Consider the following 23,040-nt stretch of genomic DNA (forward strand, 5'->3'; position numbering starts at 1 on the left):
CTGCACATCAGATCAAAATAATGTAAAAATAAGTGTTTATTTTGTATTTACAGTGGTTCTTAATACCCTGTAAGTGCTCAACATCTATTCCATTTTAAAAAGTGCTTTTAACAGCTATCTACCCTGTTCTTATTTTCTTAAAAGCCAGTTACAATATGCTTTAACCTCAGCGACAAATACTTTAGTTAGTAACTTGAAACAAGCCTTCTCTCTTTTCTGCAATAAACTGGCTGGCCTTGATATGTTCACCTTGTTTTAATCAAGTCTTCCCTGAATTGCTGTAATCACTCAAGAACAGCACGCTGCTTTGCTAGCTGTCAAAGTAGATTCCATCCCCAAATGGGTATCTGTAATGAAAAAAATACAAAAATGAGATTATAAATGTTTTTAAAGGAGTTCGTTTTTGGATTAAAAGCAATCAGTAGTGCCAACAACACTGCCCTTCCTCTCAGGTACATCTGTTATAGGAGGCATTTATTTCTCTTCAGAATTATACCAGAGCTCAAAGGACAGTTCCCACCTTGGGAGTGCATTTACCAGTTAGGGTGATGGGTCTGTCCTCAGAGATAACTGCTTTTATGCACAGATGTTCAGCACCTTAGTAAACTGCATGCATCCTTTCATCCATGTGTTACATGTCTGCTAGAATACTGTCTTAATGCAAAATTCTGTTTATTGGAGAAATTTTTACCTTTTTGAGATCGTTACCTTTCTGATGAAATACTAAAAGATATTTACAATGATAAAGTAATATTGACATATAAAATTAGTTTTTCAGATACCCAAGTAGAAAAAAAGGGGAGCATTACACATTTGTGTAAAGAAATCAAGTCAACTTTTCTGAATGTCCTTGCTAAAACAACCTGCCTGATAATTTTTTTTTTTAATTTATCTTACATTATCAGTGCTCTATCTGCAGGTCACATGCATGCCAGAAGAGGGCACCAGATATATAGATGGTTGTGAGCCACCATGTAGTTGCTGGGAATTGAACTCAGGACCTCTGAAAGAGCAGACAGTGCTATTAACCACTGAACCATCTCTCCAGCCTCCTGCCTGATAATTTCAAGACTTAATTCTTGAGTGTTACCATTGTTTGGAAAACAGCTAAATAAAATGTGCACTGTGGATATGGTTATAACAACAAAGGGCACCTGAGTGCATAAAAAGACAACTAAAACTAGGGGTTATACAAAACATTTAAAAAAAAAATTTTTTTTTTGAGACAGGGTTTCTCTATGTAGCCTTGGATGTCCTGGACTCACTTTGTAGACCAGGCTGGCATCAAACTCACAGAGATCCACCTGCCTCTGCTTCCCTGAGTGCTGCGATTACACACATGCACTATCATGCCTGGCTTAACTTGCTTTTTTAAAGGTAATAAAATGGAGAGTGCATGTTAAAAATCACAAAACAATTTGATTTTAAAAAATGTTGATTGATAATTTATCTACCATTAATAGATCTTGTTCACTATAGCTCTCTGAAAACCAGAACTACATATAGCATAAAACAATATAGTTTGCCAAAACATCAAATCAACTGCTAGGTTCTAAAACATGAAGACTGGGTCTTTATAAACCTGGCACCTCGTGGTGGACAATAAAGCCATTCTCATAGTCACTGACAAAACGTGAAACTGAAATACTGATAGTACCTGGCCATCCTCAGGCTTGTCTTAATGAGGCCTAATGTAACATGTGTGACAAGAAATCAGGCTTGCTAAGCAGTCACTTTGTTCTGCAGGTGGCCTACCTAGAAACAGAGGGATTGAACGGTGGTGTGTGCTCTGGGGCACAGCAGACAGCAGCCTGCATTTCACACACTTGGCAGTGGACACACTCAACTATATCAAAACCAACCTATTATTCTGTTACTAAGCCAGGTTTCAGAGGACTTTCCATCTGAAACACACACTGATTAGTTCCTCTAAATGCCTGTAAACAAAATTACTTCATCACTGTTACTCAGTTGCCTTAATTATCTGCCTTAAAAATGTAAATCTTACAAAACCCTGTTCTAAAATTATGAGATACATCTTAACAGTTAAGAGACATTCTGAAGGTGTATAAACTTGGCAGCTCTGTAGTAAATTTCAGCATATTTGTAGAGAAGAATGAAGAGTCAATACTTTACAGATGACTTCAGAGCCGCGGTCTGTGCCTTGTCCCCTAGCCACACAGGCTGCTGACAGGGTCAGTCCCACATGCTGCAGCTCCTATGCTGTGTGTACTGGCTCCTTGTGGGCTGCACGTGGAGTCTGTCTTCAGCTGGGCCTTCTCCACTATGGGTGAGTCTTCCACAGTTGCTGGAACTTGGCCAGAGACAGCCTTGGCAGACTGGCTGTGTTCTGTTGGGGTGCTTTCTCCCGGGAGCTCACCAAGCTCTTTGAGGTTTGTATTCACAATGGATGATTTATGCTTTAAAATATAGAATTGTATTTTAACTATTTGGTAAAATGTAAAGCTTCACTGCTAATTCTTATCCAAGTCTATTGTAGTGTGCTCCAAACATTTGAAAATCCTGCTTCTAGATCTGCATCATAATTAAAGCACCAACTGAACACACTGGCGGAAAGGGGACACTTGAGGTATTGTAGATGGTCTACTGACCCTGCTTAGAAGTCAAGAGGATTGGCTCCCAATAATGTGTCTCTTCTTGCCTAGTGCGAATAATCATTTCACAAATACTTACTGAGTTAGTTCTAGGTGCTGGGAATACAGGAGTGAAACATAAAACCTGCTCCCACAGGAACCTAAACGTAGGTTTTGGAGTGAATCAGACAGCATACAAGGGTTATTACATCTGAAGTACAGGTTACATAGGAAAAAAATGAGGTAGGTACTAAATTATTGTTAGACTGTGGTTTAAGGTGATGTGAGTAAAAGCTAAAGAGGTGTGTGTGTGTGTAGCAATAACAGGCACCCTGTCACCGAGGTAGAAAGAGCACACAGGGAGAACAGATGATCAGTAAGGTGGTAGACGTGTGACATGACAAAGCAGGGAGACCCCAGGGCCACTGTGGTAAACAGCTCTGGGAAATTACACTAGAGGGGTTTGGACTGAGGAACAGGTGGTCAGCAGTTCTAAAAGCTAGAAAGAACAGTCTCGGGTTAGCTGGATACATTGACATCCATAAAAGCATCCATAGCTAGATTTCTGTCATTTCTATAGTCTCTTGAATTATAGCTTTCTCAAAGGTTTCTAGTTATAACTCAAAACATTGCAAATGACAATTCTTTTCTAAGGCACGTGGAGTGGAAATGGAAATGTCCCTTTAAAAATATAATAGTAGTGCTACAAAATGTTTCTCAGTGGCCAAGCATGTGTGAGACCCCAGGTTTGATCCCCAGGACTGCTGAAAAAAAAAAAAAAAAAATCAACAATGAAGAACTCATCTTGCAGGTAAAAAGCCTAGTCCAGCCAACTGTGCTATTACTTTTTTCTATACTATAGAATCTATAGGGATTCTGTTAGAGAGAGAAAGCAGTGTCTCTAATCCCTGACCTTTCTCCATGCAGGCCATCAGAGCTCTACAGCTAGTCCCCTAGCATACTTAGGCCCTCAGTGAGGCCTTCTCTCTGATCTTGTCAAAAGCAGAAATTTCAGTCCGGCTCATTTATTGGCTTCCTGTGAAGCCAACATATGAAATACCACCTGTTGTAAAAAGGTGGCATACGGTTGGATGGCATTTAACATAAAAAGTAAACCTCACTTTTTGAGGATGCTGAACTGGTGACAAAATGAGGAGAGAGGATGTCTAATTATATCACTCACAGGGTAAAGAGTAAGAACAAAGCTCTGTAAGAAGCACTTGGGCTGAGAGTGAACAGGCAGCAAAATAAAATCAGTTGCTGACTTACGCTGGGTATAACTTCTGGATGCTCTTGTGCCTCTGTGTCAGGTAAGTCAAATGCCCGGAGCACTTCAGGGCTCTTGTTGCCACTGTGAAATCTCATGTCACTGTCTTTCTGTCTCAAAACATCTCTTTTACACACATGCATTTTCTCATAAGGGCCTTGCTCGATGGAGCCAGCTTGGCCCCTATAAGAGAAATCTGCATCACCTGCTCCACCATGGAGTCTATAGTCAAGTTCTTTCTGCCGTCTTCTGTCATCTGGCTCAAGTGCTCGGGGTGGTTCTCTTTCAGGACCACTTAAGTGTCTCAGCATAGGAACCGACTTTCCAGCACCATAGCAGAAGCTCTGTAAAGAAAAAAAAAAATATTCTGAGGACTTAGTGACTGACAGATAATGAAATAGAAACTATTTTACTGAGGATTTAACAAAAATGTCTAACAGATTTATGGATATAAAAATGTTAATTTCACTCTTTAATTAAAAACTTCTTTAGACAAGTAGAGGCTAAAGTAGCCAATAAAATATACTGAATACTAAGAAAACATTTAAATCATCTCAACACACTTTGAAGATGTAACAAGCATTCTAAGACCTAAAAATTTAAATTAGAAATTTAAATGTAAAAGCCTGGTCATTGCTCATGTTTCTGTTCATACACATATAGAAAAAATGATTAAAAATATTAAGCAGTGACTCTCATAACTGATCATGCATCAAGACAAAGCCCAAAAGGGAACAATTCAGTCAGTGCACACAGCCCCGTGATCCTGCATCCCTGGGGTTTCTTCATTTTTGGTTCAAACAGCAGGTGCTTTGGGGAGCATGGCTACAAACACGATGCTGACCCAAATGTAGGAGAATCGAGAGCAATATTTTGAATAACATCTACTCTTGGAGCCCCAAACTGCTTTTCAGTATGCATGTCACTCCTCCTACACTCTTTTCTGTTTTGTTCTGTGCTGCAAAGCTCAGAAGGAATAAAGCCTCATTTCTTCCCAAAGGAAGCAGCCAACCAATTTTCTGTGTTTTCAAGTTAAACCTAAAAAGAAACTATTCTAAACCATTGTTATGATCCTACAAACATGAGAATTACTGATTAGAATATAGAAAGTCTTAACTCATTAAAAAAATCACTTTATACCTCTAAGTACAGTATTATTACTCCAATTTAGTGTTTATCAATGAGGTCTAACGATTTCAGAACTGTCTTCTTTTTTATAAGTCACAACCTTGTTAATTATCAGCAATGTTAACGTACTAACCAGGACAGCCAATGCTATAATCACAAGCACCGGAATCTGAAGTAGCACTGGAATCTCCTTCATGAGTGCTTTAATGAATTCACCAGTTCCTTTTCCAATGTGCTTTAATGGTTCCGTTACAAAGTTGGTGAATGTAACTGCCAGAGCCTAAAACCAAACATCAGAGCAACTTAACTTCTTCATATAGCTCAAACTATAACCCAACCAGTCCACTCTGCCTCCCAAGTGCTGGGGTTAGAGGTACACCACCATGCCCACTTAAATTTTCAAACCAATGTTTAATGGAAATAGGTTTTTCCTAGGACAAAGGTTAATTATTAGCCCTATCCTTTATAAAGGCAAAGAATTTGTGACACAATGTAATTATTGTAAAATATATTCTATACCTTTGTTGGTGGAACCAACCAAATAGGGTTGATTAATAACAGCTCATAGTACTTTTGGCATGGGTCATCCTTATAGGTCCATGAACTTCTAAACCATTCTATATAGAGAAACAGACAAAATGGTCAAGGAAAAACAAAGTTGTATTTCTTTCACAAGTAAGATTACTTTAGTTTTGACCATCCTTGCCCACCCACTAGTAAATTTTAAGTTATTTCATATTTTAAAGTCTCTAAAATGCTAATATACTTCAAGTCAAAAATCGTATTTTCAAAATCCATTCCAATTTGACAAATCTTATGGAAACAAAAGAGAATGTCCACTTTATAGATTTCCAAAAGCTAATTTGTTTTTTACACACACAAACATAAGTAAAAGTGGGAAGTGTGACTAAGACTAGTAAGTCAGTTAATACCCTGGCTTGACAGTGCATTGTTGCAGCTGTGTAAAATGTTGTAACCTATTATTCTCTAATTATCTTAGTAAAATTCATTTCAAAAAGTCATCTCTAACAAAAAAATTAAAGCAGAATATTCTCTTCGTTTTTCTAGAGCAGCCTTCTACACATTTGGAAACTAGCCTGCACAGAGGAGCAAGAACCCAAGCTGAACTGGTTTAACCCCACATCATAAAACAGGGCAACAGGGGGTTGGAGATTGCTTGGTGGTTACGAGTGCTTGTTGTTCCTGCAAAATACCCGGCTTCAGTCTCCAGCACCCACATGGTGGTTTACAACCATCCACTAACTCTAGTTCCAGGGATCTGGTGCCTTTTTCTGACTTCCTTGGGCACCAGGCACACACATGGTGCACAAACATTGATGTAGGCAAAATGGCCAAACACATTTTTTTAAAAATATAAATGAAAAAAAAATTCTGAAATTAATTTTGGGACCTACTTATAGACTTACTCTACTGAGAATCTATTCTGTGTCAATGATTATAGACTTGTGTTTATAAAGTGTCTTTGCACATTAAACCATTCCAGTCTAGATTTCGACAGTTACAGTGGTCAATATTAGTTGAGATTTTTACAAAATTTGGAAGGATAAAACACAAACTTTTCGCTTAGTTAAAAAAAAAAAACTGTAGGAAAGTTATAAAATAATACTTTATGTCAATCTAAGGAGATTAAAGCTAAAATAGCTATTCTTTTAATATACATTCACTCACTTTTAGTAAATTTCTGCTGAGGACCTAGAAAAGGCTATGGGCTAGGTGATGAAAAGGGAACCTAGGATCCTTCAGTCTAATGCAGGAGACTGAAAACATCCAAACCACATACACAGCTGCTGTCTCTCCTGTGACTTTAGGTGAGTTCAGTGAGTCACTACTTTTGAAACTTAAGAATGTGTGTTTTACTTGCAGTTGTTTTGCTTTGCTTGTTTTCTTTCTGGGAGGAGAAAAGGAACCAAAACTAGGGTATTTCACGAAGTGTGCAAGTGAGCTACATCCTATCCCTTACTATTTTGAGACAAGGCCTTGCGAAGTAGCTGAGCTTGGCTCAAACTTGTGAGCCCCTGGAGTAACTAGATTACTGCCATTCCCCGCCCCCGCCCTACATTGTGTGCCCTGTACATGTTATCATGTACAACACTCAGTCATGGGAGGCCTTCTCTGGCATTTCATCATTTTGTCATTGCTGGTCCGTTTTTTGTTAGTTTTTCATTTTGAGTCTTGATTTTTGTTTTTCTCATTCTCAGAAATTCAATTTAAAATTGTGTCAAAGAAACAAACACCTTACCCCAGAGACTTCCAGTCCAATCCATCTTCTCAACACATACATTGTTTAGTGGCTCCATCCTGGCAACGTTAGCCTGATGCTGAGCAAAAGCTACCTGTGAGCACAAAGTGAAGCATGCAGGATGCTGACAGTGAAGGCTTGGCATGCACAGCCAAAAAAACTATCTCAACATTTCTATAGTATTTATCCAAACAAGACTTTATTATTATTATTATTTTTAAGTTTTTTGAGACAGGGTCTCACTGGCTGGCCTGAAACTTACTATGCAGACAGGCTGTCCTCAAACTCAAAGACATACTCCTACCTCTGCCTCACGAGTGCTGGGATTAAAGCCATGCACCCCATTATCAGGCCTTAAATTTTTTTTTTTTATTTTGAGATAGGGTTTCCGTGTAACCCTGGCTGTCCTTGAACTTGGAAATCTGCTTGCCTCTGCCTCCCAAGAGCAGGGATTAAAGCCCTGAACCATCACCACCCAGCAAGACTATTTTTGAAAAGGAATTCATATATAGTGCATGCCATGACGAAAATATAAACAATTCAGTTCTTCGTTCTTCTTTTACAGTTCATAATAAAATAGTTTTTTCCTCTGGGTGGGTTTAATATAAATGATTACTATCCAATGGCAGGTTAAAAAACCATACAGGTATTTATTAAACATGTACAGCTACTTACACTGTCTTAAGTACAAGTGGCCACAGATGACTCTAGGTTCTGAGAGGAAACACATAGCTTATATGCTAGTGCTGAATAATAACTTTTATCTGTGATGAGGGGTTTCCAGACCCCCCCTTTTTTTTAATCTAGAGGTAGGTATATAACTTTCATAAAAGTACATTCCCAGGGGAACTCACTGACGTATTAACATTCCACCAAGCAAGTTTTCTTCCACCAAGAACCTATGTGCTTAATGTGTGAGTGACTTGTTTCGGGTCCACAGAAGCCAGAGCAACGGGTAAAGAAAACAAGATACTTATGTCATCAAAGGGACTCACTGAATCCTGATTCCTCTTCATCAGGAAGACTGAAATAAAATTTCCCTTCAGCGATCCTGTTAAGAACAGTAGTCCTTTTACATTTCTACAATCTTATTCCAATTTAGAAAGATAATTAAAATCTGGACTAAAAATACCCCCAAAGAGCAGGGCACAGTGGTGCATACCAGTATCCCAGCACTCAGGGAGGTAGAGGCAGTAGATCTCTGTGAGTTCCAGGACAGCCTGGTCTAAAATGTGAATCCAGGACAGCCAAGGCTGTCTGGAAAAACCAAACCAAACCAAAAAAACCCAAACTCTCAACAGGCAAGATGTGGTTACATATCCTGAGAAGCAGGCAGAGCTCTGAGTTTGAGGGCCTGGTCTACATAGAGACTCTCTCTCAGAAAATAAAATTCAACAGAGATTATAGTAAGATTATAATTGAGTTTTGAAAATGAGTTAACCTGTATCTTTGTTTTCTAATTTCTCTACAGTGAATCTTTTATATTCAAAAGCTTAATTTTTAGAGATAACAATTTTAATCATAATTTTGGTGTCATTTCTAGCAGAGAATAACAGCTCATTCCCCAAATTATGAGTTCCTAAAATGTGTCTCTTTCGCTCTGTGCTAGCCACCAGAAAGGTGATGAAAAGTAGAACTATGCTTTTCTTCACTTATGGATAAACCCCCTTAAACTGTATGTGGTTAACAATTACGAGCTTACTTACTCCCCTACTGATAGTCCAACTGCTGTCTTCAACTGTATCTGAAGCAAGACTGCTCTAAGAGTGGACAACAATCTCTGGTTACTATGATTTTACATTAAAAAAAATTATTTAATACCTTATACAAATACATCCAATTCCATCCCAAACTGACAAGAAAACTGATGATAAAAACACGTTTCAACTGCGTGTACCAGCGAACATACGTCCACAGCTCTGTAGCCACCAGTACCACAATGCAGAGCAGACACAAGAGTACCTTATAAGCAGAAATGGGAATCAGAGTCATTGCTGAGTGGTCATCCACCAAAACACACCAAACATCAATTTATAAAAGAAAAGGCTAGACTTGGCCAGGGAGATGACAGCTCAGCAGGTTAAGGAACTTGCCATCAATCCTGAGGACCTGGATTCAGTCGCAAAACCCAAATAGTAGAGAGACTAAACATAGCAAGTTGTCCTCTGCACATACACAACTATATACACAAAATAAATGAATATAATTTTTAAGCAACCTTAGAAGAACTAGACTCAAAACAAAATTAGTTGTACAATGTCGCTGCATGTTCATCCCTGTAATGAGAGACTAAGTACAGGCTCTTAATTACATTAGCATTTTCGAAATGCTTTTTCAAAGGGAGCTTCCTGTCACCCTCATGTCATCTTACCATAAGCACACTATATGGATCTATTCCAAAGGAGTCTTCAAATCGCCACTTCCATGCTTCTGAATCATGACACTTAAAATTGATTAAAATATCACTAAGTGCGTCATCCAAGGCTCCTGGTTTCCACTCCTCTCCACTGAGGAACTTCTGTATCTCCAATAGTGTCTGTCTTGTAAGGAGAATCTCAGCATCATAATGCATATCAATTTTGTTTTCATCAGGCTGCATCAGTTACCAAAAGACAAACAGAAAAAGAACTGTAGTATTACATTATTCAATGACACTTTAAGTTTAAAAAAACCAGTTTAGGCCCAATATGATAGTGTATACTTGCATTCCCAGCTCTCCGGGGGAGGATGCAAAGAACTTCAAGGTTAACATTGACCTTATCTCAAAACAAACAATTTTGGAATTCAATATAATAGGGTATAAATTGTTCTAAGTGCCAGCACCACAAAAACAAAACAAAACATTAATTTCTAATATTTCATCAGTGTGATACTATATACTTATCCCCCAAAGCTAGCATGAAATCCAAATACATGTTAAAAGCATTAAAAATGTTGCAGACACTTCAATAAGGCACAACTGGCCTCACTGTGGAAGCACACATTTTAGAACGCCACTCACAAATGCTGTGCCACAGTCCTATAAGAAACACGGTGGGAGGGGAGGAGCTGGAGAGATGGCTCAGAGGTTAAGAGCACGGTCTGCTCTTCCAAAGGTCCTGAGTTCAATTCCCAGCAACCACACGGTGGCTCACAACCATCTATATGATATCTGGTGCCCTCTTCTGGTGTGCAGGCACACATGCAGGAAGAGTACTGTATAAAAAATAAATCAATCTAAAAAAGAAAGAAGGAAGGAAAGAAACAGGGTTAGGTTCCTGTGCATCTTGTCCTAACACTTGTCAACTGATCAACATTTACGTTTGTTTCTGTTGACACCCCAATTATCAATATTAGTGGCTCATTACCACTGAACACACTGCCAACAGCCCTATAATTTGTGCCTGGATGTTTATATAATGTGTGCTTTTTTTTCTTGCGGGGCACACCACAGGCTTCTTTCGGACAGTAGATGGCACTTCACATTTGAGAGGCATTCCAAATGATGAGAGAACTTTAAACAATGAAGTTCCTGCCTATCCTGAAGTGTGGAAAATGTGGCATTGAGCAGGCCCCCTTAACTGCAGGAATAAACTCAATGGTCTGCAGTATTAGACCTGAAACAAGGGGCACTTACATGAGACTAACAGTATCAAGCAACTCAGACTTGTACATGTACAAGACTGACCATAGAGAGAAATAAGTCAGTGGGAACCTCTGCTGGGAAAGAGCTCTGCAAGGATGGGTACCTGAGGTCAGGTCTCTGGCACCCACACTGGAGACCAGTTGTGGGGCTAGAGAGAGGGCTCAGCTTTTAAGAGCACTGTCTGCTCTTCCTGAGGTCCTGAGTTCAATTCCCAGCAACCACATGGTGGCTCACAACCATCCATAATGAGATCTGATGCTCTTTTCTGACATGAAGGTGTACATGCAGATGGAGCACTCATATACGTAAAATAAATAAATATTTTTAAAAAGCCCAATTTTAGCAGTGCAAACCCCCAATCTTATCGCTGAGAACCCTGAGACAGGAAGACCCCTGAGGCTTGCTTTTGCTGGCCAGCTAGTCTTGCCCAATTGGTGAGTTTCACTTTAGTTTTACCTTACCTCAGAATACAGGGTGGAGAAGGCATTGAAGAAGACACTCCAAACTGATCTCCGGCCTCCCCATGTATGAACGCACATGCATATACATGTGTATACGTGTTAGCACATACACATACACACAACACACCAAATTTTAAAAAATGAGTAATGTTTTAAAATCACCGAGTAATGATTTTGATGGGACAAATTTTAAGGAACAGGTAAATTCACAAATATGGAACCTGCAAAGAGTAAGGACCGACTGCATGCATCTGTTGCTGACATGATTTTCAGATAGCCTAAATTTTACAGTACGCCAAATAAACATTTTTAAAATTATTTAAAAATACAGATCCTGCCTCAACCTCCTGAGTACTAACTAGAATAACAGGCATGTGTCACCATGCATGGCACAACTTCTTACATTATGTGAAACAAATAATGAAAGTATCAACTACAGGCTGGAGAGATGGCTCAGAGGTTAAGAGTACTGGCTGTTCTTCCAAAGGTCCTGAGTTCAATTCCCAGCAACCACATGGTGGCTCACAATCACCTATAATGAGTGCAGGCAGAATATGCATATATAAGTAAGTAAATCTTAAAAAAAAAAAAAAGTAAGTATCAACTACAATGATTAGTATCATGTCATCAAATACTTACAAGTCCAAGCTTGGTGGCTTCAATTAAAATCTTATTTAGGTATCTTCTAAAAACAGGATTACTTTGACTTTCATAGTCTTTCAATTTCTTCTTTTCACATTCATCAACCTGTAATCATACAATAAAGTCAAAAGCATCAAAGGCTACTGAGACGGTCAAGCTCTAGCTTGGGAATGCCTTCAGAACTAAGTAGGAGCCGGTTGTTACTTTTTGTTTGATAAAGTATTGGATTCGCTGCTGATTATGACTAAAGAGTGAGCAAGCAAACAAATGCTTAGAGAGTGTGACCGGGACACATGTGGACTCATCACTCTCCCTGTCTCCCAAGATGCACACGTCGCCTTTTCACTGTCCCTGATGCTCATTCATAAAAGTGTCACACCCATCTTCTCGGCACCATTCTCATGTGTCACACTGGACCATCAAAACTGGTGCATGGCCTCAATGGCCACATGAGAACCTCCCTCCCCACTCCAAACTCTTTCCACGGTGCAACCATTTCACTGTCTAAACAACCAGCAGGGAGATACCACAGTGAGCACTGACCACACTAAACACACACACACACACACACACACACACACACACACATACACACACACATATTTATACACAGATAAATATATGTATGTATGTATGCATGCAAATATGCATATATCTATAACCCCTTCACATGTAGAACTATTACAACCTTTAATAAGCCAATTTACTCATTTGCTCATCTGTTATGTCATAAAATGGCTCAGCAATAACAATCAAGATCTATTCCTTGTGCCAACAAGCTTATAATCTCACCAATAATTACAATAAATGTTACTACAAAGATAGTAAGTACTATTTGAAAAAAATATATGTAACTAAAAAAATTATATCAATAAAATATATAATTGTATAGTACACAGAAACATTACAAATATAACAATTAGCAAAGATAAGAAAACAAGTAACTGTCATAGTTAGGGTTACTACTGGTATGATGAAAGACCATAACCCAAGCACCTTTGGGAGGAAAGGGTTATTTGGTTCCACATCTCTGGGCCTCTGAGGGAAGTCACAACAGGAGCTCAAATAGGACAGGAACCTGGAGGCAGGAGCTGATGCAGAGGCTGTGGAGGGTGCTGCTTACTGGCCTCCTCCTCATGGCTTGCTCAGCTGCTTTCTTATAGAACCCAGGGCCACCAGTCAAGGGATGCATCACCCACCGTGAGCTGGGCTCCCCATCAATCACTAATGAAAATGCTCTATAGGCTTGCCTATAGCCCCATCTTATTGAAGCATTTTCTCCAAACAACTTCAGCCTATGTCAAGTGGACATAAAACTAGCCAGCACAGTAACTTAACATAAATAATACCTAACTTGTAAAAAAATAAAACAAAAAACAAATCAAACCTTGTGAGTTAAAGAATCAAGTCTGTTCAAACAGTCTGACAATTCCTCAGCGTTTGACAAGTCGGGGCTTACTTCCTTTTTCTCTGATGTGCCATATTTCACCTAAATCAAAACAGATTTTATTCTTTATGCTTCAGTTGTAAAAATAGGGTCCAGTGAATAAAGACTAAAAGTTTGACTATTGCTTTATGACTTCAATTCTTAAATTCTTCATTTGCATTAAAGAATTCTTTATTTGCAGCAAAGAGTAATATACATGCTAAGAACCTAAAACTAAACTAGCTTACTCCTTGATAGGCTTTATATCCAAATTCAAACAGAAATAACCAGAAGGAGGTGGGTGCTTGTTTAGCATCTTAAGGCCCTAGGTTCAAGCCCCAGCATGAAAGAAAAGTGGAAAAGTACTTTGCACGACTGCTAATCATTTATGAGACTCTCACAGTTCTGTATAAAACAACAAAACTGTACTATTCCCATCATGGCAGATAAGGTCTTATCAGTGCATGTAAAAAAAAAAAAAAAATACCTGAGATTTCCTCATTGTTCCTGAAGCAGCATCATAATTAAGCATATCTGTGGGATCAATCCAGTCATCATCATGAGCATAACCAGTTATCAGCATCAGACATCCACAAAGGAGCAGCGAACACAGCATCTTGAATAAGGCTTAAAAAGGTAATGAAATACTATTTTTAAAATAATTGTTTTGTAATAAAAACTACTTCTAGAATTAACACTTTCTCAATAAAGAACATAAAAAATGTATGTAAAATTAAAAAAAAAACAAAAAAACAAAAACAAAACAGTCAAATGGATGGCTGGGGGTGTAGCTCAGTTAAAAGAGCACTTGACCAGCAGTACAAAGCCCTGGGTTCAATGCCCAGCACACATAAACCAGGCATTATAGTGCACACTTGTAATCCTCACACTGGGGAGGCAGATGCAGGAGGATCAGAAGTTTCAGGTCATCCTTAGCTACATGTTGACTTTGAGGCCAGCCTGGGATACACGATACAGTCTTTTTAAAAAATACAATAAAATGGTACTTATTCTAAATATATATGTGCAATGTCATCTCATTAAAATGGCTCTGTCATTTGATTCCTATCTCTTCAAAAGATATATAGCCACATAAAAAAACTTATATGTGAATGGGCACACAATTTTTCAAACTAGCCAAAGTCCATCAACTATAAAATGGGTAAATAAAATGTGATAGCCATACACAAGAATATTTAGGCATAAAAGCAGTGAAGTGCTGATAACATGCTACAAGTGAAAGTTTTAAAAATGCTGTACAAGAAACAGTCAGAAAAGACCATATCATGATTCTATTCAAATGAATGTCCAGATTCACAAAGTATAGTGACAGAAAGTGAATTAATGTGCGCTTAAAGGCAGGCTTTGGGGTTATATGGGAATTGTTCTGACGGGTACAAGTAATGAACAACACTCTAAATCTGTGACAATGGTTAGATGCAACTGTGAACATAGCAAAATGTAACAAACCATGCCTTTTGTGGGTTTTTTTGTTTTAAGGTATTGGAGTCTATGTTGCCCAGACTAACCTCAATCTCCTGGCCTCAAACTATCCCTCCACCCCAGTCTCACAATTAGCAGACACTATAGGTGTGCCTCAGGGCACTCGGCTTTTGAATTTATCTCCTTTAATTCTTTACCTGTGTGTGCATGTGTGGGTGTGCGCACACGCAGGCACACCCCAAAGGACAACTGTTTGGGAGTCTGAGCTTGCCTCCCACCTTGTTGAGGGTTTATCTCGTTGCCACTGGGAGACCTATGTGTCTCAGGGACTTCTAGGCAGTTCTCCTGTCTCTGTTGGACAGCACTGGAATTACAGATGTATGTCACTGTATCCAGCTTTCTATTCGAGTTCTAGGAACCAAGCTCAGGTCCTTAGGCTTGCCAGCAAGCAATTTTACCCCCTGAGCTGTCTCCCCAGCCCCTGAATTCCTTAAATTGCAATGGAGAACACTTACTCTGCCTCATGGAAAGGAGTATTTCTGATCATACCAGTCCAAAAGTCAGGCTGGTGAGATGGCTCAGCAAGGAAAGGCATGCCATGCAAGCCTGGCAACTGGAGACCAATTCTAAGAATCCTCATAAAGACGGACAGAATAAACCCCACAAAGTTGTTCTCTGACCCCACATGAGCATCATGGCACAAGCACCCATACAAAAGTACAATTTTAAGCCAATAAAATGAATATATAGTACAATACAATTTTCTAGAAAACAAATATTTCTTTTTAAATTTATTGTATGTGTGTACAGTGTATGAATGTGTTTACAAGTACCTGTACCAGTGTTGAGGCCAGAGGTCACCATCAGGTATCCTCTAATCCACATCGGTTCAGTCTCTTGCCTCCAACCCTGACCCAGTGCTCGAGTTACAGGCATGTGGCACTGGGATTCTAACTCACATTCGCATGCTTGACCAGCAAGCACATTACCAACTGAACACCTCCCCAGACATCATCATCAGACATACCCGACCAACCTAGACAGTCATGTATGGGCTGGAGGGGACACATTTTGTGCCACAGCATACACAACCTACAGGAGTTGGTTTTTCCCTTCTACCATATGGGTTCTGGGATCTGAACTCAATGACCTTTACCAGCTGAGCTATCTTATCAAGCCACCCCCCCTCCAATTTTTGAAACAAATAGTTTTAAAAGGTATGAAATTAAGACTAAAACCAGGGAGTAGTGAGATGACTCACTGCTTAAGAGCCCTTGCAGCTCCTCCAGAGGACCCGAGTTCAATTCTCAGCATCCGCACTGGGTGGCTCACAAGTGCCTGTAACTTCAAGGAATTCAAACTTCTCTTAGATGCTGCAGGCACCCACATACACATGAACATACACCCACAGACACATACATTAAAAAATAAAATTTAAAGACTCAAATGACATAATTCCAAACTATTCAGAGAAGAATACCCTGCTTTGCCTTACTGTCCAATTCAGTAGCCACTAACCACATGAGGATACTGAGCACTTGAGATATAGCTAATGTAAAGAGCTGAATATTTTAATTGCCACATAATCTTAAGATACTGAAAACAGATTATTTCCACCAGCACAGAAAGTGTGCAGGACAGTAACAAGTTGAGAAGGGTAAATTGCTTGTAAAATTAAAGGTAAATTACATCATCATCATCTGTACGTCCCTGAATCCTTGTTTATTATTCTAGCAAAACAAGCAGTGAACTGAGACACAAGTATATATCTCTCCCATCAGCAAAAAGCATCTCGATTATGGCTGCACACTGATCACCCAAAGAGTTTAAAATGCCCTCAGCTCTAGTCATTTTACAGACCAATTAAATTAGCATCTCCAGGATCGACGCCCAAGCAGTGGGATTCAAAAGATCCACAGGTGATTTCACTGTGCAGCCCAGGGAGAAAACCACAGCATCGTCAACACCTCGGTGAAAGGGAGTGTCTTACCCACAGTTAAACTCACTTTCCCACTTACCCGTCCATTTCCCCAAGGCTGAGCACCCAGCCTTGTAACTAGCAAATCAAACTCAATAAATGTTAGGAATAAAATGCAGATGACGCAAGCCTTAGCAAGAAGTCAAAGGATTTAAGTAGCTCAGAGTGAGGGAAGTGCATCGATTAGGAAAGCCAGGAAGGCTTCAGGGAGGAATGGCAAGGTCGGAGGAACCTGAAGTACAGTGAACTTTCTAGTAGTGTGTGATGAAGACGAACAAAGCACGTGCTTCAGAAACTGTGACCCAAGGATGAATGTTTTGGGTCAGGGAGATGAAGAGCTTGGCACTCATAATGATTCCACTGTACCGAAGTTAATAATTTCACCTGTGGATAAGAGTACCCAGGAATTAAGAGAAGCTACTTTATTACCTACTTTAAGTGGCTACTATAAGCAAGTATCAACTTTAGTGATAAATACTGAATACTTCTTCTAAGATCAAAAATGGACAAGTAAGCGTGGCATGATGGCACATGCCTTTAGTCTCAGTACTTCAATCCCGGCACTGGAGACAGAGGCAGGACCACATAGTGAGACCCTGTCTCAAAAAATTGGGGGGAGGGGCTGGAAAGATGGGTCAGCGGTTAGGACCACCGGTTGCTCTTGCAGAGGACCCAGGTTAAATGCCAGCACCCACAAGTCAACTCAGATCCAGTAATTCCAGATCCAGGGGATCCAGCAGCCTCTTCTAGAGTCTGCAGGCACCAGGCACACACGTGTTACATACCATTCATACACATGAACAATTTAAAAAGCCAAGTAGAGTGGTGCATGACTTTAATCCCAGCACTCAGAAGGCAGAGGCAGGCAATCTCCGTGAGTGTAAGGCTAGCCTGATCTACATAGTGAATTCCAGGACAGTGAGAGAGCTACATAGTGAGAGCCTTCTCAAAAAAAAAAAAACAAAAACAAAAAACAAAAAACAAAAAACAAAACACACACACACACACACACACACACACACACACCAATGGAACTAGATCCCCCTAAGAGGAAGAAATTTAGGTATAGACAAATCACAGTAGGGCAATGTGAAGACATAGGCCATTACACAAGCTGCCTCCTCTTCATCAAAACACTTTTCCAGGGAGCCAACCAAGAAGGCTATGAACCTGATGAAGTCCCTCTCCAAAGCTGTAAAGTGATAAACGATTGCTGGGGGAAGAAACTCTTCAGAAACATAGCTTCCTCCAAGTGCCTCCCCCATGTTCTGATGTGCCTTTTCCTTCTATAGATGCAGTTGCCCTGGGCAGTCACCCATAGTGGCCCAATAAACTCATTGTTCACTAAACTAGATTTGGATGAAATTGTTCCTTTGGTCTGTCATTGCCCTCTGTGTCTGGGGTGAATAAAAACAGTCTTGTCAGGGGGCTGGAGAGCCTAAACTGAGACCCTCAATTGATACTCTGTATCCCTTTCATGGGCACAAGAGGCCGAGCTGGGGACACATACCTATAATCCCAGCACCCGGGCAGGCAATGGCAGTTTCCAAGCTAAGGCCAGCCTGTGCTACATAAATAACACTGGCTCAAAAAACAGAAACAAAACATCACAAAAACATCCTACATCGTTTTAGTTTGTCGAAAGAACAACTTGTCAGTGAGCACTAGTCTGTTTCTACCATTTTTGCCGTTTTTCTCATCGCCTCGCAATTACACCTGTAATATAGTAGGCGTGGTCCCTGTAGTCCCAGCACTCTGGGTGACAGAGGTAGGCGGATCTCTGTGAGTTCAGCCAGCCTGGTCTACAAAGTGAGTCCAGGACTGCCAAGGCTAGCTACACAGAGAAACTCTGTCTTGAAAAACAAAAACAAACAAAACAGTGTATAAAAACTGTCATACAATAACCGATAACATTTTGTTACTGAAACATACCCTCCTTTAATCCTTACAAAAGCTCTTGGGAGAAGTACTCTCTCAATTAGGAAAAAAAAAAATAGTTACTTGCCCATGGCCTCTGAGCTCATGGAGGTTCCTCGGAGGTTCGGGTTCAAGGGTGGGGAGGAAACGCTGCTGGGTCATCCCACTACTAGAAAACTAGAAGAGGGAGTTCTAACAGGCACCGCCTTGACGCATCTCCCAAGGTGCAGGGCGATTGACAGCCACGAGTGGAAATCAAAAGTCACTGATTTCAACGAATTCAGACGTCTAACCAGCCAGGAGGGCCTAAGCGGGTCAGAGTCTGTGTTGCCTTAGAAGCGGGGAGTCGCTATTTAACTCAAGCGCATTCGTGTCGTTTCCTGGCGCTTGAGAATTTGTATTTTATTTTCCTTTTTGGTTTTTGGAGAAAGGGTTTCTGTGTGTAGCCTTAACTGTCCCGGAACTCGCTCTGTAGACCAGGCTGGCCTCGAACTCTGAGAAGCACCCGCCTCTGCCTCCCGAGTGCTGGGATTTCAGGCGTGCTCCACCACCGACAGGCACAGTATCTTTATTTCCAATGTGAGGCCGGGACTCGCACTTTTACGACCGGTGTCATGGAGAAAACCTGGCCTGGTTTTGTTCCCAACCATAAACACACGGACTTACGGCACGTCCTAACTTCGTCTACTCAGATCTGGAGTTCCACACCATTAACTACACCAAATCCAATACATGCAAATGCTGGCCGTCGATCTGCTGCAGATTAAGCGGCCGGGCCGCTCGGCATTCCCAGAGACACGGAGGTGAGGCGGGGGAGTGCCTGGCGGGCGCTACCTTGCCCTGGGACGGAGCAGGGGCTCGCCCTAGGGCTCAGGCCGCGACTCCGCCCCGACCCTTCCCGCGCTGCCGCGCAGCCTCCCACGCAGCCCCGCCACCCCGGAGCGCGCCCACTCACGCCGGGGGGGTCCCGTCTGCTCTTCCAGAGCGACCGCCGCCAGCCGGGACGCGGAAGACGGCGAGCCGCCCGCCTCAGACGCCGCGCGCCCGCGCCGACCGTCCGCGCCTCCTCATCGACTCGCTCGACCCTCCACTGTGCGGCCTGCCCGCGCGCGCCGCTGATTGGCTGCGCGGCGGGGGCGGGGCCGGGCCTCGCTCCTCGGCTCTCACGTTGTCTTTCGACTACGCAACCGTCGGTTCAGTTCAGAGGAATCTGGCCAATGGCGTCTACGCGTATTTCCCAAGCTTATTTCCTTACTATTAGCTTGTTTTTGTAGCTTGTTTTAGCGTTTGTAATAAAGCCAAGTCTCCTTTGAGTATGATTTTCTCAGTGGAAGGTAGTGAATAACCGTAGGCAGGCAAATGGGAGTTGGTTCACTGTAGGGCGTGTGGATGTAAGGTTCGTTTTGTATTTATCTTCAACTTCTGGCTTTGCAATATCAAGAAACTGGCCAGAGAGGAACCCCATTCCCATTCCAGAAGTGGATACAAAAATTAACTGGCTGTGAGTTTCTGTTGGTATATAATTAGGTATTTTTGGTACACGTGTTGTTTACAACTTTTTAAAATTGTTTTTTAGCATTTTTAGATTTACAAAATTATAATACATATATGTGTGAGTGCTTTGCCTGCGTGCATTATATGTTCCATATGTGCACCTAGTACTCACAGAGGCCAGAAGAGGGGGTCGGATCCCCCGGGATTTGGAGTTAACTATGTGGGTGCTGGGACTCATAGCCAGGTCCTCTGCAAAAACATGTGGTCTAAACCGCTGAGCCATCCCTAGCCCCAAAATGTATTTTATTGTTAAGTTCTGAACGTGTGCCAGTGCATGTGAAGGCAGAGTGCATGCGAATGGCCAGCAGAGACCAGAGACATCTCATCAGCTGTCTTTGAGACAGCGTTCTAGGAGATCGTGAGAGACGCTGGGAACAAAACTTGGGTCCCCTAGAAAAGCAGTGCGTTCTTTTACCAGCTAAGCCATCTCTCCAGTCCCACTGCTGTTTCTGGTTGCCCACTAGTTCTAGATGGTAAGATCCTATCGGTGTAGAAAGCACATGTATGCGTAAGTCAAGCTGGCACTGAACTGGGTGCTTACCTCAGGCTGGTTAGCCTTTATAGCACTGCAGAGTGCTGTAGGGAAGAAGTCATCAACAGTCTGGTGTTGAACGCATGTTTTTTTAAATCTAATTTACTTGGGATTTTTATATCTCTTTCTCCCTACTCCTTATCCCTTCCAACACCCCAACACCAGGCAGAGAAAGAAGGTTAGTGGGCAGAGGGCCTGTAGCTCTCTTTAGCTACTTCCTTCTGGTTGGGGTCATTGGATTCCTTGGGACAAGTTCAATCTTCATTTCAGTATATCACCAACTTCTCATCCAACTGCATCAACAGCCACCAGGAGCAGCAAGGGGAAGCAACCTCCTTCTTTCTCAGCCCGCCTCTGGGTCCTGGCATTTATTTCCTCTTCCAGAGTCCTCAGAATTACACTCTCTGTAGCTGGCAAAGAGCCCCTCTCAGAGCCCACATGAGGCAAATAGTTTGCAGCTGTGAACAATCTGAATCAGCCCCATATCCTACACCTGGGATTAAAACAAAAACTTACATATAGGTGAGGTTTTAAAAACACAAAAACTTCCAGTACAATCTTGCCCTGCTGTGGCTACCTGTTGTCCTCACAGGAAAGGTGTGCCCACTTTTACAATAGTGGCAAACTGATCAGTGGGTGCCCCACCTCTTTCTGACTTGAGGCTCACGCCATAGGAAGGAGTTAATACCTGTGGCACAGTAGAGCTAGCCAAAGTCTGTGGCTGAGGATGTCGTACGCCCTAGTGGGGGAGATACTGTTATTGTGCTGAATCGAAGTGTTGTGCATATTAAACAGCCTTCCAAATACTTAATATTTGTACCCGTATAGTACTGCTTTTTAGCTTCATTTTGCAGCAGCAGTGGTTAATACAGACGCTCATAACTGCTCAAAGTGCCGAGAAAAACTAACTTGAATGCTCAGCCCTACCTGGAACATCTCACGTCTTCCAAGGTTCAGGGACCATCACGAGCGGGTAGGTTTAGAATCTGAGAGCCAGAGGAAGGGCAGGGGTGTTGTGGGGTGTTGTCTCCCTGGCATGACATGGTCATTGCAATCAGCAGCTCACTAGTAGCTAAGACCCGTTCAAGACAGTTCCCCCATCTTGACATTGCTATGAACATGGGAATGGGCTCCTGAGGCCCCACTCTTCCATGAGGAGCTCTGGGCAGTTAATGATCGCTGGGGAGAGGACTTTTCTTCAGGGGTATAGCAACCAATTAAGTTGCCCATCCATGCTCCTGTAAATAACCCCTTGCCAATGCTCATGTGAGCAAAGCTAATTAAACTCACATAGCCTTCTCCCCTGTCTTCCTAATAGCTTATACTGAATTTTGATCAAATGCCTTACTATACCCCTTTTGTCCCCTCCCCCCTCAGATCCTATCTTTCACATCAGTCCCACTTCTACTTTCAAGTGTTTTTATTTCTTTCTATAATTTTTTGTGTATGTGCGCCACAGGTGCTGGTGCTAGAGGAGGTGGTGGTGAGCCTCCACATGGGTGTTAGGAACTGAACCCAGATCAGTGCTCTTAACCACTGAGCCAACAGCTTGGGGGGGGTGTTGGTTTTTTTGAAACAGGGTTTCTTTGTGTAGCCTTGGCTGTCCTGGAACTCACTCTGTAGACCAGGCTGGCCTCAAACTCACAGAGATCCACCTGCCTCTGACTCCTAAGTGCTGGGATTACAGGAGAGCACCACCACGCCCAGCTCCACTTCGCTCCCTTATCCATCTAGATTAGTTACTTTTCTTGTTGCTGTGATCAAATGCTCTGAAACAAGCATCTTAAGGTAGAAAGGCTTGTTTGGGCTTGAAGTTCATGGGGAGAGCCCATCAAGACAGGAGGTCATGATAGCACTAACTTGAAACAAGTCACATTATATCCTGGATCAGAAAATGAGAGTGATCAAAAAATGGCAGCGCTCACCTCCCTTTCTCCTTTGTGTTCAGTCCAGGACACCAGCCCATGGAGTGGAGCTGCCCACACTTAAGGGTGGGTGTTCCTACCTCCGTTAATCTAATGTAGAGGCATGCTCAAGAACTGTTTATCAAGTAGACAATATTAGACACCAACTATTCAAACATAGCCAAGTTGATGAAATATTTTTCTGTCCTTTATTATCTTTGACTATACGTTAGGATAGATGGTTGAGCCTGGCATATCAGGACTTGAAGACAGCCCAAAAACTCCAGTAGCACGTATTTAAAGATTTTT

At 41.5% G+C, this 23,040-nt stretch overlaps 1 protein-coding gene across 4 annotated transcripts; it reads right to left on the reverse strand.

The window, feature by feature from the left end:
• Positions 1-18: 18 nt before the first annotated feature.
• Clcc1 (chloride channel CLIC like 1) lies at positions 19-19,845 on the reverse strand. Of its 4 annotated transcripts, none has more exons than XM_021631703.2 (12): positions 19,697-19,845; positions 13,891-14,030; positions 13,365-13,466; positions 11,975-12,082; positions 9,621-9,842; positions 9,071-9,211; positions 7,250-7,343; positions 5,509-5,606; positions 5,123-5,269; positions 3,864-4,205; positions 2,137-2,420; positions 19-347 (listed from the first exon to the last, which is right to left on the reverse strand). In XM_021631703.2, the coding sequence occupies exons 2-11, from the start codon at positions 14,017-14,019 to the stop codon at positions 2,172-2,174; spliced, it is 1,632 nt and encodes a 543-aa protein (XP_021487378.1). In that variant the 5' UTR covers positions 14,020-14,030; positions 19,697-19,845; the 3' UTR covers positions 19-347; positions 2,137-2,171. The 4 variants fall into 4 exon arrangements, with proteins under 4 accessions (XP_021487378.1, XP_021487376.1, XP_021487377.1 ...); XM_021631701.2 differs by having other exon boundaries at positions 2,132-2,420; XM_021631702.2 differs by lacking the exon at positions 19,697-19,845 and adding an exon at positions 19,408-19,544 and having other exon boundaries at positions 2,132-2,420.
• Between the last annotated feature and the right edge of the window lie 3,195 nt (positions 19,846-23,040).

The sequence above is a fragment of the Meriones unguiculatus genome, chromosome 10 (assembly GCF_030254825.1).
Source record: "Meriones unguiculatus strain TT.TT164.6M chromosome 10, Bangor_MerUng_6.1, whole genome shotgun sequence".
NCBI lineage: Eukaryota > Metazoa > Chordata > Mammalia > Rodentia > Muridae > Meriones > Meriones unguiculatus.

Coding starts and splice junctions, on each gene's coding strand:
- Clcc1 (XM_021631703.2), bottom strand. CDS start 14,019: ATGCTGTGTTCGCTGCTCCTTTGTGGATGTCTGATGCTGATAACTGGT. Junction 9,212..9,620: donor ATCCATATAGTGTGCTTATG/GTAAGATGACAT, acceptor TCTGCTTATAAG/GTACTCTTGTGTCTGCTCTG. Junction 4,206..5,122: donor TTATAGCATTGGCTGTCCTG/GTTAGTACGTTA, acceptor TTTTCTTTACAG/AGCTTCTGCTATGGTGCTGG.